At 47.9% G+C, this 14,916-nt stretch overlaps 1 protein-coding gene and 1 long non-coding RNA gene across 19 annotated transcripts in view; one reads left to right on the forward strand and one right to left on the reverse strand.

Moving 5' to 3' along the window:
* SHROOM2 (shroom family member 2) overlaps positions 1 to 14,916 on the reverse strand; it is a 294,895-nt gene that overhangs the window by 133,698 nt on the left and 146,281 nt on the right. For 3 of the 18 annotated variants that reach the window (XM_049872264.1, XM_049872276.1, XM_049872277.1), the window contains 3 exons: positions 14,547 to 14,718; positions 7,425 to 7,697; positions 1,800 to 4,532 (listed from right to left, as the gene is read on the reverse strand). The exons of 14 other annotated variants lie outside the window; for them this stretch is intronic. In XM_049872264.1, coding sequence (XP_049728221.1) covers positions 4,266 to 4,532; positions 7,425 to 7,697; positions 14,547 to 14,718 — 712 coding nt within the window. In that variant the 3' untranslated portion in view covers positions 1,800 to 4,265. Of the gene's footprint in view, positions 1 to 1,799; positions 4,533 to 7,424; positions 7,698 to 14,546; positions 14,719 to 14,916 lie in introns of those variants that run through there. One more of the 18 variants, XM_049872270.1, reaches the window with a different exon arrangement.
* Positions 1 to 14,916, forward strand: part of LOC126069202 (uncharacterized) — a 150,383-nt gene that overhangs the window by 32,518 nt on the left and 102,949 nt on the right. The window lies entirely within an intron of this gene.

Here is a 14,916-nt window from a genome sequence, read left to right on the forward strand (position 1 = left end):
CAACCTACATTAGCCACACCGCAATGATGAATACCAAGAAATTAATGTCAATACTTTCATCTACAGACCTTACTCACACTCCACCAGTTGTCCACTGCATGTCTCTTGTGGTCCAGGATTCGATACAGAATCACACGAGTTGCCTTTTGTTGTCGTGTTGTCTCCTCTCAGTAAGAGCAGCTCTGCAGTTTGTCTTTTATGACCCGAACCCTTTGAAGAGAACTTCAGTTTGGTTTTTGAAGACTCTTCCTCAATTTGGGTTTGTCTGATGTTTCTCAGTTAAACTCCAGTTGTCTGACCTTCAGTCCCAAGAACCTACTCCAGGACACACACTTCTCGTCCTACCAGCCAGAGAAGTCAACTGTCTCTTTGGAGTGGCTGTGACACCTGTGACCACAGATGGCATTTCCTCCAGGTCCCAAGGACGGAGGAGGAAAACAGGATTAACAGCCAACACGCTCCTGCATCACACATGATTTCTAAGCACTTTAACATATATTAAGAAATCCCTTGGTAGTGCAAACAGTTAAGCGCTCGACTGCAAAACAAAAGGTTGGAGGTTTGAGTGCACCCAGAGGCACCTACGAAGCAAAGCCTGGGGAATCTACTTCTGAAAAACCAGCACAGTTCTAGTCTGACACACCTGAGGTCGCCATGAGTAAGAGTCAACTTGAAGGCAACTGGTTTGGTTCGGTTTACCATGTCAACCTATTTAACGTCACAGCGGCCCATCTCAAGTTACCACTGAGGAAAGTGCAGCCCAGAGGCTACGTCACTTGCTCGCAGCCAGATGACTAGGAGGGGACCCAGGTGGCTTTGCTCTAGGCAACATGGCTCCAGGGTTCAGGAAGCTTAGTGGATTCTCCATCAAACGGACCCCGGTGTGGGAGGCTGAGTCCTTCAGGCCGCAATTCTTCACCCCTGCCCGTATCCACATTCTTTGCCATGGGACTTCACGGTTCCTTCCATTGAAGGGGGTAGGGCCCAGCCACGTGACTCTCTTTGGCCAACGGAAGGTTAAAAGCCAGTTGCTGTTGACTCCAACTCATGGCGCCCCTATGTGTGTTAAGCAGAGCTGTCCTCCACAGGGTTTTCAATGGCCAATTTTCCAGAAGTAGATGGCCAGGCCTTTCTTCTGAGGTGTCTCTGGGTGGACTTGAACCTCCAACCTCTAGGTTATAGCAGCTGAGCACACTAACCGCCCAGGCACTCCTAATGGAAGGTTAGCAGGTGTGATGTGATCCACGATGTGAAAAGCACCTTTGGGACTGGGCTTGTTGTGCATTTGCCATGGACATGCCCCCAGCCTGCTGGTCCTGTGAAGCACAGCCCAGCCTAGGTGGGCCTGCTGACCTATAGACTCATGAGCTCAACAAATACCCCTCGATTACACTGCTGACATCTCACAGGTATTTGTTATGCAGCCTTAGCACGGCAGTAGCTAACTGATACACCCTATACCGTGGACTTCTTCCTGGAGCCCTGGTTGCGCAGTGGTTAAGAGCTCGGCGCTAACCAAAAGGTCAGCAGTTCGAATCCACCAGGCACTCCTTAGAAAACCTATGGGGCAGTTTTACTTTGTCCTATAGGGTCGCTACGAGCTGGAATCAGCTTGATGGCAATGGGTTTTGTCTGGTTTTAGCACATGGCGTCAGGCTTTAACTAGACTGGCATCAGTAGTCACACACTTACACACAATCACTTAATAGATAATTTACTCCATGGTTTAAGGCTCTGACACATGGTAAGGATATGTCAATTTTTTAAAAAGACGGACTGTGAGTAAATCAAAGACATGGTGCATTCACTCGAACAGACAGTAAATTTATTTTGTTACACAGTCAAGCAGGATGATCTGTTGATAGGTACATGTTAAGTGTCCAGCATGAAATCTGTACACATTTTCCACGGTGGGTGGGCTGCAGGAAAGGAGCCCCAGGCCATTCTCCTGACTGAAATCTTGCTACAGAGCACTCCACAGCTGAGTTCAGACAGACAGAGGTGAGGAGTCAGCCACACCCTGCCCCGGAAAGCCAAGGGCCAACCCTAGCACCAGATTGATTTTATATGCCAGAAGAGAACTATATACAGAGTGTGTACATCAACTCCCTGGAATCTTTGGGTCCCCACTAAGCAGACAACTGAAGAGACATGTAGGGGAATGGACGGGCCGGTTGTGATGAAACGGGCTTTGCTTTGCTAAAAGGAGAACACAGTGCGGTATATGCTACGTACGAGAAAGCCCAAAGGCAGAAAACCAAAAGGCTGGAGACAAGACACACGGATTCTATTATTCCCATTTGGTACACACAGCACAGAGGTGGTGGAGGGGAAGAATCACAGGTGAAAGAATGTGTGTTTTGTCTAACTGAAAAACCAAATGCACTGAAGCCATCCATGTCTTCTCTGCTCGGAGAGAGACGGAGGTTTGGGGACAGTCAGCTCCATCTTTTGTGACCCAACCAGGTCTAATAACAAGTGACAAATGGGCAATAAAGAGGAGAAACACAGGCTTTTCAAATCAGAAAGAGCTGGCTTTAATAGGAGTGCCAACCTGTGAAAGAACACTGAGCTTTCTGAGCCGGGGTGACTGCCAGAAAGGTGGTTGACCCCTGTGTGACTGGCACATGCCAGTCTAGCTCCATGGCTCCATGGGGTGCATTCACATTAGGGTGGCAGCTCTGCAGCCCAGCACACGGCTGATGGCTTGAGCAGGGTGCGTTTCTCCTCCTTAAAACCGTTCCGTGTTTTGGTAAGGCTGTGGTCACTGTTGACCCAGGGAAATCGCCCCACCTTCTGGAAACCTTCGTTTATGGAAATAAAGGGAAAAGAAGATGAAAAGGATCCCTTAATACAACCAATGTCCTAATATTACTGAACAGGAGAGCATCCAGGAACTCGCTCACCGTTAACCATGCATTTAACTGGATGGAAACTTTTGAAGAAACACATGAGATGACTAAGGAGGTTCTACGCCGGCAACTGGAGGTTGCACATCTTCTCACGTGCGTATCTTACGTGTGTGTCCTCTTTGGTGAAGGTCTGTTCAAGTGTCCCACCCATTTTTTAATTGGGCTGTTTGTTTTCTTACCGTTGAGTTCTCAGTGTTCCTTATACAGTCTGGATACAAGTCCTTCATCAGATACCGGGTTTTCAAATATTTTCTCCCAACTGTGGCTCGCCAATGGGAAATGACAGCTAGATAGTATGTTTTCCACGAACAGACTCACTTTAGAATCCCGGAGTCTCCACCAATCAAAGGAGCACCAAATCTCTCAAGTCCATGGCAGAACAAAATGGTATTTAGACGTTGTAGGGTTTACAGGCCCTCTGAAGACCAGCGGGAGGGTTCCGACAATAAATGGAATGTTCTCTCACAGCATGGTCACAGGTTTTGGGAGGCAACAAGAGGACAGCAGCCAACTGTCATGACAGATCACCCATCCACAAAACAGATGGGCAGGGGGAAACATAACTTAAAAAATACTAAGTTGGTCTCATGAAACAAATATCCAACAAGCACATTATCACTAGACACACTTCTTAACCCAACTAATTTGCTTGGCGGGAAAACATCCTTTGAACCGTGCTGTCGAGCAGGAAGCACCTGAGCTACCTGTCTGCTTTGTGCGTGAGTGTGTTTAACGACTGCGTTAAGTGGCGACTTTCGTCTGAGAACGAGTGAACCCAACACTTGGGCTATTTATTTCACAGCAGGTTTTTAACCACTAGGAAATGATCCGCCACACCAAACCGTTAATAAATTATTATTATCTCCACCATCACGATGTTTGCTGGGCCCAGAAACACCAGGATACGGCTGAGACGACCCATGCTCATGCTGCCCCTTCAGCAGAGACAAAACCCACATGGCGGCTGTGTCCTGGAGGCAACGTGAGCGACAATGGCACCAGGCTCCCAGTGGCAAATGCTCACTGGTGTCCCAGCGTCAGTACAGCACCCAAAGACAGGGGAACAGCAGGCTGACCCTCCAGGTAACCACTGCATGTACAACTGCGCCAGCGTCCAGTGTGGAGACTCGGTGCAGGGTCACATTTGAGGAAAGGACCAATAACGAGCTGCCCAGCTCAGCCATGCAAAGGGAAACCAAACAATTAAATACAGCATCCCAAACAAACAGAGGAGTTATTGCTTTTCCAAGAGCCATCTTGCAGGGGACACTCTCTCCAAGGCTCAACCACAGGGTGGGCTGCCCTGGCCGCTGGAGTTGGGCTGGGCCTCTCCCTACTCACCACGGGAGACCCCTATTTGTTATGCTCAGGCTGGAGGCTGTCGAGCAGACATTTGAGCTGCTCCTCGCCGAGGTGGATCTTGTCCTCCAGCTCCCGCTGCTCAATGATGAGGGCCGACTTCATCTTCACAAAGTGCTTGTGGTCTGCCAGGTTTTCCTCGCTGAGGTAGCTGGCCAGGATGTCAAACACGACGCGCTCCCGTCGGTCCAGGTTCTCCTTGAGCTCCTTGGCATCTTCATGCTGCTGGGTGAGGACCCTCCGCTTCTCCAGCAGCAACTGCTGTGGGAACAGAGACACAACCCAGTCAGGCAGGACCACAGCACGGGTCACCCTGCTTGTCACCCTGGGGTCTGCTCCCACAGCTGTCCACCAGGTTACCAATGGGGACCTGGAGTCCCCTACCCCAAGGACCAGAGACCTGATGGGTTCTGCATGGCTCTCAGTGTGTGAGGTGGACAGCGCCACCTTGTGGCCACAGCAGACCCAACCCTAGCCCTCCCTAAGCCCCTCATGGCCTGAGTTTCCTCCCACAGTTCCTAGGGAGGAACAAACACTTAACATGCTTGGCTGCTGACCCAAAGGTTGGTGGTTCGTATCCACACAAAGGCACCTCGGAAGAAAATCCTGGTGATATCCTTCTGAAAAATCTGCCAATGAAAACCTGTGGAATGGAGTTCTACTCTGACACACATGGGGTTGCCATGAGTCGGAATTGACTTGATGGCAACCGGTTTTTACAGGCCTTAAGTGGTTAGCAAGAATAGTGGTAAGCAGAACAATCAAGGGACTAAAAGATACAGAATTTTGAGATGTTCCCCCCCAAAAAAGGGATTTTGAGATGCCCAAAAGGATAGTACAAAGGACCAGCACTAGGAGTGAGCCACTAGGAGTGTGCCAACGCCCTTTCTATGACGTAATTGCAGAAAGGTTGGCAAAAGGAAAATATTGTAAGGAAACTCCAGAGAAGGATTTCCAGACCCTTCAGGCAGAAGAGGACGGAGTCTGTGGGTATGTTTATGAAAGCGGACATGTGACCATGCTGGGGGAGGCAGGAGACTGAGATGACACAGGGCTGTGAATGGGGTCTGGCTGGGGATTGGGATCCTTGATCCTAACAGGAGTCCTGCTCTGGCGGACATGGAAGACCCCGCTTCCGAAATGAGAGCTGCCACAACACGCCACTCACAATCACCCTCTGCCTGCAGAACACCCTCCTGGGTTCCCTAAGCTCAGCGCTTAGTGAAAAGCACACAAGGACACCATGGAGCTCAAGGAGGAAGAGATGAAGACCATGGAGCTCAAGGAGGAAGAGATGAAGTCGTTTAATGTCTTCAGATGCAGGCTGGTGGTTTCCAACAAGCTCCTGCGGCCCTGGCTCAGAGCAGCAAGGCCCTGATAGTAGCTGTGCGTGCCCATGAGCCTAAGGGTCCCACATCTGCCTTACTGAGCACAAAGCACTTTGAGCCAAGGTCAAAGAATTCAGGTCTAAAAGTCATGAATGCAATCAATAGCTTGGTCAAGGTCACTGTTGCTCATGTTATAGAACTGTACCTTCCATACCAAATTTCGATGTTATGAGATTCCTACGTGAAATGCTGTAAAAAAAAAAAAGAAAGAAAAGAAAATGTAGGCTGGCAAATGCCAGGGGCTCATTTATGGCACGTGAGCTTCTGCATTGTATCCGGGCATCAGGATAGCCACAGCCTCCTGCCGCTGCACAGCTTTGTGGTGGAAGCTCACCGATCGCCACACTCAGGCCTCCAGGATGCAGCAACACTTTGCAAAACGCGGGACACACAGAAAGCATTCCATAAAGGCTAGCTGGTGCCATGGTTATCAAGACAGAGGCTGATAGCAGGAACTGCGCTTTGTGGGTTGCTTCCATGATGGGCCGGTGATAGCCTTTCAGGGCACCTGCCTGCAGTGACCACACCAGTACTCCTGTGGCTCTGCCCTTGGAAAGCAAACTGCAAACTGCCCACTTTTAACCCTTGTCTGGGAACACCTGGACCTTTGGATACAGTATTTTCATGCAAAAGGGCAAAGTAAAGCAGGCGAATCCTATCCAAAGGGGACAGAGACACTCACTGACTGCAGAGATGGGGACTGGGTTATTAAAATCAGCAAGGGTCGGGACACACTGAATAAAGAGAAGGAGTTTCGTGGGTACCCTCCGCCTGCATGTTTGTTTTCTATCGGGAAAGGGGGCACTACAGCTTTTAACACGTTAGCACACCCATCTCGGAACGTCTCAGCCTCCCCACAGCTCGGCTGCCTAACACACTGACTCTCCCCCAAGCTGGCCATGCAGGAGGTCCAGGCCGCGGCTCTGCACCTGTGGCATGGAAACGGAACCACTTCCCATAGGCCCAGGAAGGTGAAGCTGAAGGGCGGAGCCTCTCGGTGCCTCGGGTTCCTCATCTGTAAAATGGGCCTCAGGAGAGGCGTCCCTGGGTGGCGCCAGCGGTTAAGCCCTGGCACTCTATTCTGAAAAGTCAGCCACTGAGAACCCTGTGGAGCACAGTTGTACTGTGGTACACATGGGGCCACCATGAGTCCGAGTCAACTCGATGGCAGCTGGTTTTAGGGAAGCAATCACACACAACTGCATGTGATCAAAGTTAAAAAGAAAAGATACCATCTAGGAAGAGACAATGGGTAGGAATGAGCAGCGGGAATATGTGAAAAAATGTTAATAGGAGCCAACAGCTCTTTCTGAAGTCCACAGCAGCCCTCGGGCCGTGACGGTACTTCAAGTCATTGCATCTTATTGGCAACTTTTTCCTTCAATTAAAAGGAAAGAGAGGAGTCCTTGGTGGTGCAAATAGTTAAGTGCTCAACTACTAAGTGAAAGGTAGGCAGTTCATACCCACCCAGGGCGCCGTGGAAGACAGGCCTGGTGATTTGCTTCTGAAAACCCTATGAATTGTTCTACCCTGCACACATGGGGTTACCGTGAGTTGCAACAGACACAAAGGCAAGTAACAACCACCTCCACCAAATGCTACACGATTTTTCCAAGAGGGGAGAGGGCGTGAGCACTGCTCAACATTTCGATAGGGTTCTGCATAAACTGGGCCCGGCTTTAAGGAATTCACTCTCTCAACACCCCAGGGCATGCCCTCCCGGGGACCACCGTCCCACTCCCAGCACAGCCGCGTGTATAGATACCCGGTCCCCAGGAGAAGCACTGTCGTCCAGGTTATTGAGGGCGTTCTCCACACGGGCCAGGCGGCCTGACAGTGACAGCAAGAGGTTCACCACCTTGTCCAGGTCCCCGATGAACATACGGAACTTGTCAAACTCGTTGGGCTTGCAGACATCTTTGGCGATGGCCTCCATTTCATCCCCGAGCTCGTTGTTGGCCTGGATGTCCTCCAGCAGCGTCTCCCGGGCTTCCCGCAACACCTGCAGCTTGCGACTGATGCTGTCAATGAGTTCCTGCTGTGCACAGGGTGGAGGGACAGTCATTAGGTCCCCCAAACGAGAGCACCGCTTCCTGCTGGCCGCAGCGCCTACATTACCACACACACCATCCGAACTGGGGGAAGTTCGCTTCTGCATCATTTAATAAGAACAGAGTGAGCCCTGGTGGTGCAGAGGCTGGGCGCTCGGCTGCTAACCGAAAGGTCGGTGGTTTGAACCCACCAGCCGCTCTGCTGAGAAAGATGTGGCAGTCTGCTTCTATAAAGATTTACAGCCTTGGGAACCCTATGGGGCAGTTCTACTCTGTTCTACAGGGTCGCTTTTAGTTGGAATCGACCCGATGGCAATGTGGTTTTGGGATTTAGATAATAAAGGAGTCATAAGACTGAAAGAAAATTAAAAAAAAAACAAAACAAACAGTTACCACTGAGTCAGCTCCAACTCATGGTAACCCCATGTGTATCAGAGTAGAACTGTGCTCCACAGAGTTTTCAGTGGGTGATTTTCTGGAAGCAGATTATCCTGGTGGACTCAAACCTCCATTTGGTTAGCAGCTAGGTATGTTAATTGTCTGCACCAGCAACCCCTCTCAATAACAAAAAGAAAACAACCAAACTCATTGCCAGTGAGTCAATTTCAACTAATAGCAACTGTACCACAACCCCATAGACAGGGCAGAATTGCCCCATAGGGTTTCCAAGGCTTTAATCTTTATATAGAAGCAGACTGTCACATCTTTCTCCTGAGGGGAGGCTGGTGGGTTCAAACCCACGACCTTTCGGTAGCAGCAGAGCACTTAACAACTACACCACCAGGGCTCCTTATCTGCACCACGCAGGGACTCCAAAACCAGTTGCTGATGAGTTGGCTGTAATTCATGGCAACCCACGTGTGCTACAGCAGAACTGTGCTCCACAAAGTTTTCAAAGGCTGACTTTTCAGAAGTAGCTCGCCAGGCCTTCCTTCTGAGGTGGCCGAATCACTGGCATTTAGCTTAAAGCAAAATAAGTATGTCCTTGTTCTGGTAATGTCCTGTTAGATAATACTGGAGGCACGGCCTTCTGGTGATACCGAAGGTAGATTCTGTTCTAACCTCCATCTTCCCAAGGATTCAAAGGACCTATGTGGCACTTTGCGCTTCATACTTTGAAACTTGCAATTTAGATTCTTAAACGTACAACAGTTAGTGTGTCTATGTCCAGTACCCACTACTTGCCTGTCACTTTGTCCTACCGTGGGGCTTCTGTGTTCCTGTGAGGCTGGAAGCTATGCCACCGGTATTTAAAATACCAGCAGAGTCACCCACAGTGGACAGGTTTTGGCGGAGCTACCAGACTAAGACAGACTAGGAAGAAAGGCTTGGTGATCCACTTCTGAAACAACTGGCCACTGAAGACCTTATGAATTGCATCAGAACACTGTCTGCTGTAGTGCCAGAAGATGGGCCCCCAGGTTGGAAGGCACTCAAAATATGACTGGGGAAGAGCTGCCTTCTCAAAGTAGGGTTGACCTTAATGACGTGGATGGAGTCAAGCTTTTGGGACCTTCATCTGCTGATGTGGCACGACTCAAAATGAGAAGAAACAGCTGCGAACATCCATTAATAACTGGAACGTGGAATGTATGAAGTATGAATGTAAGAAAATTGTGGTAGTCATCAAAAATGAAATGGACCATGTAAAGATTGATATCCTAGGCATTAGTAAGCTGAAATGGACTGGTATTGGCCATTTTGAATAAGATAATTATATGGTCTCCCAGGCCATGAATGACAAATTGAAGAGGAATGGCATCGCATTTGTGGTCAAACTAAGAACATTTCAATATCTATCCTGAAGCACAACGCTGTCAGTGATAGGACAATATCCACACGCCTATGAGAAGACCAGTTAATTCAACTATTATTCAAATTTACACACCAACCACTAAAGCTAAAGATGAGGAAATTAAGATTTTTACCAACTTCTGCAGTCTGAAATTGATCAAACATGCAATCAGGATGCACTGATAATTACTGGTGATTGGAATGCCAAAGCTGGAAACAAAGAAGAAGGATCAGTAGTTGGAAAACAAGGCCTTGGTGATGCCGAAGATCACGTTACACAATTTTGCAAGACCAATGACTTATTCATTGCAAATACCTCTTTTCAACAACATAAACAGTAACTATACACATGGACTTAATTGGATGGAAAACACAGGAATCAAATCGAAAACATCTGTGGAAAGAGACGATGGAGAAGCTCAATATCATCAGAATTAAGGCTAGGGGCTGATAGTGGAACAGACCATCAATTGCTCATATGCAAGTTGAAGCTGAAGAAAATTACAGGAAGTCTACAAGAGCCTAATTTAGAGATCATCTAAAGAACAGATTTGAGGCACTGAACTCTAATGACCAAGAACCAGACGAGTTGTGGAAGGACATCATACATGAAGAAAGCAAGAGGTCACTAAAAAGACTGGAAAGAAAGAAAAGACTAAAATGGATGTCAGAGGAGACTCTGAAACTTGCTCTTGAACGTTGAGTAGCTAAAGCAAATGGAAGAAATGAAGTAAAAGAACTTAACAGGAGATTTCAAAGGGTGGCTTGAGAAGACAAAGTATTATAATGAAATGTGGACAGTTCTGGAGATGGAAAACCAAAAGGGAAGAACACCATTGCCATTTCTCAAGCTGAAAGAACTGAAGAAAAAAGTCAAGCCTCGAGTTGCAATTTTCATGCATTCTATGGGCAAAATACTGAAGGATGCAGGAAGCATGAAACAAAGATGGAAGGAATACACAGCGTCACTGTACCAAAAAGAACTGGTCGATATTCAACCATTTCAGGAGGTAGCAAATGATAAAGAACGGATGGTACTAAAGGAAGAAGTCCAAGCTGCACAGAAGGCACTATGAAAAAACAAGGCTCCAGGAATTAATGGAATGCCAACTGAGATGTTTCAACGAAGGGATGCAATGCTGGAGGTGCTCACCCATCTGTGCCAAGAAATTTGAAGACAGCTACCTAGCCCACTGACTGGAAGAAATACATATTTGTGCCCATTCCAAAGAAAGGTGATCCAACAGAATGCGGGAATTATCGAACAATATCAATATCGCACATAAGTAAAATTTCGCTGAAGATCATTCGAAAGCAGCTGCAGCAGTGCATCGACAAGGAGCTGTCGGAAATTCAAGCTTGATTCAGAAGATGACACGGAATGAGGGATATCACTGTTGATGTCAGACAGATCCCGGCTGAAAGCAGGAAATACCAGAAAGACGTTTCCCTGTGTTTTATTGACTACCCAAAGGCATTTGACTTTGGGTAGTCAATAACAAATTATGGGTAATACCGTGAAGAATGGGAATTTCAGAACACTTAATTGTGCTCATGTGGAACCTGTACATAGATCAAGAGGCAGTTGTTGGAACAGAACGATGGGATACTGGGTGGTTTAAAATCAGGAAAGATGTGAGTCAGGGTTGTATCCTTTCACTGTACTTACACATTCTGTATGCTGAACAAATAATCTGAGAAGCTGGACTACATGAACAAGAGTGTGGCATCATGACTGGAGCAAGACTCATTAACGATCTGCGATATACAGATGACACAACCTTGCTTGCTGGAAGTGAAGAGGACTTGAAGCACTGGCTGATGAAGGTCAAAGACCACACAGCCTTTCAGTATGGATTACAGCTCAACATAAAGAAAACAAAAATCCTCATAACTGGACCAATAAGCAACATCATGATCCAAACCGCAAAATTCACTGCCATCGAGTTGATTCCCACTCATAGCTAGCCTACAGGACAGAGTAGAACTGCCTTGTAAGGTTTTCAAGGATCAGCTGGAAGATTTGAATTGCCAACCTTTTGGTTAGCAACTAAGCTCTTAACCACTGCGCCAACAGGGCTCCCAATATCATGAGAAAATACTGAAGCTGTCAAGGATTTCATCTTACTTGGATCCGTAATCAACGCCCACGGAAGCAGGAGTCAAGAACTCAAACGATGTATTGCGTTCAGCAAATCTGCTGCAAAAGACCTCGTTAAAGTGTTCAAAAGCAGAGGCGTCACTTTAAGGACTAAGGTGCACCTGACCCAAGCCACGGTGTTTTCTTAATCGCCTCACGTGCATGCAAAAGCTGGACAATGAGTAAGGAGGGCTGAAGAGCTGATGCATCTGAATTGTGCTGTGGGTGAAGAGTATCGAATATAACACGGACTTCCAGAAAACAAACTGTCTGGGAAAAAGTATAGCCAGAACGTTCCTTAGAAGTGAGGACAGGAAGACTTCGTCTGACCTACTCTGAACATACTATTAGGAGAGACCAATCCCTGGAGAAGTACATCATGCTTGGTAAAGTGGAAGGTCAGTGAAAAAGGGGAAGACCCTTAACGAGGTAGACTGACACAGTGGCTGCGACAATGGGCTGAAACATAGCAACGATTGTGAGGATGGTACAGGGCAGGGCAGTGTTTCATTCTGTTGTACGCAGGGTCATTGTGAGTCTGAACCGACTCCACAGCACCTATCAGCAACATATAAAACAAAGAAGTCCCCAGGTGGTGCAACTAGTTAATGTGCTCAGCTGCTAACTGAGGATTGGAGGTTCAAGTCCACCAAGACGGGCCTTGGAAGAAAGGCCTGGTGATATGCTTCCTAAAGGTCCAGCTATTGAAAACCCTACAGGGGGCAGGTCTACTCTGGCACACAAGGGGTCGCCATGAGCAGGAGTCAACAGACCAGCAACTGGTTTATATAAAACAAAATGAAGTTTAAACAGTTGATTTGAATATTCAAGTCTGATGAAGGTTTTTAAAGCTCAGGCTGTTATAACAAAGACTATCCTACGTAAAACGGACCCCTGGAGGGCCAGGCACAGGGCAGTTTAGAAACTCTGATCCCAGAGGGAGTCGGCTCAGCTCAGCGGTGAGCGGCACAGATGCCAGGGTGCGCATGCAGGAGTTTGGAGCCTTGCTGAAGCTCGCAGGACCGTGTTCTAGGGTCAGATGGGGGAGTCCTACCATGACCTCTAGGAGTGCCGTGAAGGGGCTGAAATGAAGTAAGTGCAGTGTTTTGAGGCCAGTGATTGGCATGCACTAAGTGCCTAGGAAATGAAAGTCATCATCGATCCTTCATCTGCAGAAGAAGCTGCAGAAATCGAACATGAATCGACTCTATCCCAAGGACTGATTCAGGCAGGAGAAGCCACTGCCCAGGATACTATGCATTGCGTATGTAACCTGATTACCCACTGGGTTTATGTTGTTGTTGCTGGGTGCCATCGATTCTGACTCATAGTGACCCCATGTGGCAGACTAGGACTGTACCATAGGGTGTCCTAGGCTGTAATCTTTAGGGGAAGGAGCCCCGGTGGCGAAGTCGTTAAGCACTGGCCTGTGAACTCAAAGGCTGACTGTTCAAACCCACCAGGGGCTCCATAGGGGAAAGATGTGGCAGTCTGCTTCCACAAAGACTTTAGCTTAGGAAACCCTATAGAGCAGTTCTACTCTGTCCTGTAGGGTCACTATGAATCCGAATTGACTTGATGGCAATGGGTTTGGGTTTTGTAATCTTTGCAGGAGCAGATCACCAGGTTTTTCTCCGGTGCAGCCAATGGTGGGTTCAAACTGCCAAACTTGTGGTTAGCAGCCAAACGCTTAACCTTTGCGCTACCATGGCTCCCTTCATCTTTATGACAGGTTAATTATTTTTTTACTTATCCCTGACAGGTGGGTGGTTTTGAAGGCATTTATGTACTTAAAAAAAAACACTCCTCAAAACCAAAAACACACATTTGGAAGACAAGAATTCCAATCACGTCATACTGCATCAAAGCTCTCTCTACAAAAGAATTTTTTTGACTCAGCTTGTTCCCTTGCTCTGCAAGAATTTTCTTATCACCTGATGTCCTATCTCAGGCGGTTAGCAAACTTTTTCTGTAAAGGGCCAGAGAGTAAATATTTTAGGCTTTGTGGGCTGTACGTTCTCTGTGGAAACACAACTTTGCTGTTGGAGTGTGAAAGCAGCAAGGTCAATGAACAGAAAGGAATGAAGGTGGCTGTGTGCTAATAGGAGTCCCTGGTGGTGCGAATGGTAAACGTGCTTGGCTGCTCATCGAAAGGTCAGAGGTTCAAGTCCACCCAGAGGCTCCTTGGAAGAAAGGCTTGGAGATCTACTTTGGAAAAATCAGCTCCTGAAAGCCCTGTGGAGCACAGTTCTACTTGGACACTGATGGGTTGCCATGAGTCAGAGTCGAGTCAATAGTGACTGGTGAACCAATAAAACCTTATGCAGGTGGTGGGCCACATTTGGCCCCTGAGTTGTAGTTGCCAATCCCAATATTATAATTTTTATTGATCTGTTTGCTGGTCGTCTCTCCCATGAGAACATAAGCTCCCTCAGAGAAAAGTTGTATTCTGTCTTGCCTACTTTTCTCTATGCCCATGTACCCAGGCAAATTTTTGGAGCTGAAAAAATGATACGTTTTGGTTTACAAAGCACTTTTGGATCTACTGTTGGTTACCCAAGATACCTGGACTTGATATTCAGGGAAGGATATGTGACTGGCTGATATAATGAAGTCCACTCAGTTTTTATTGGTGTAGAAGGGACACCCCAGCTAAACTTAAATAGAATGATGCCGATTTAGATAACTGGACACTGGACCCCGTAGACAGGTCCAAGATAGGAACCAAACACTTAACCACAACGGGCTTAATGATGTTGCCCCAAATTTCATTGTTCTGTAGAAGCCGAACACAAGGGCATCTCAGATATCTGGCCGGGGCTCAGAGCTGGGGTACAAACGGTGGAGCTGACGCCGCCTACTGTCCCGCAGGCTGAGGTGACGGCTCTAGCTGCAGGCCTACCTTCTTCACCGACAGGTCATGGTCCAGGTCACTCCCTGAGTCCTCCTGGGCATCCTGCTGCTCCTTCAGATCCTTCATCTTGATTAGCAGCTCCGCCTTAGGGGCCGATGTGCTGTAGTACGTGGAGCTGGTGGCCAGGGACATGGCCGTTGCCACACTCGGCTCCTCTTTCCTGGAGGGGAACGTCAGAACGTGAATCGCTGACAGCGTGTGTGGCCGTGCCCCACGGCCCCTGCCCCCAGGTGTGACAAATCAGTGGTAGCTCTAAAACAAGAACACCAGCCAGGGAGACAGAATAATAAGAGGGGAAAAAAAGAGGTGACCAGGTTAGAACTCCAAAGGCCTTGACAAATGGATAAAGTCTAAGCAG

Source organism: Elephas maximus, chromosome X (assembly GCF_024166365.1).
Source record: "Elephas maximus indicus isolate mEleMax1 chromosome X, mEleMax1 primary haplotype, whole genome shotgun sequence".
NCBI classification, from domain to species: domain Eukaryota; kingdom Metazoa; phylum Chordata; class Mammalia; order Proboscidea; family Elephantidae; genus Elephas; species Elephas maximus.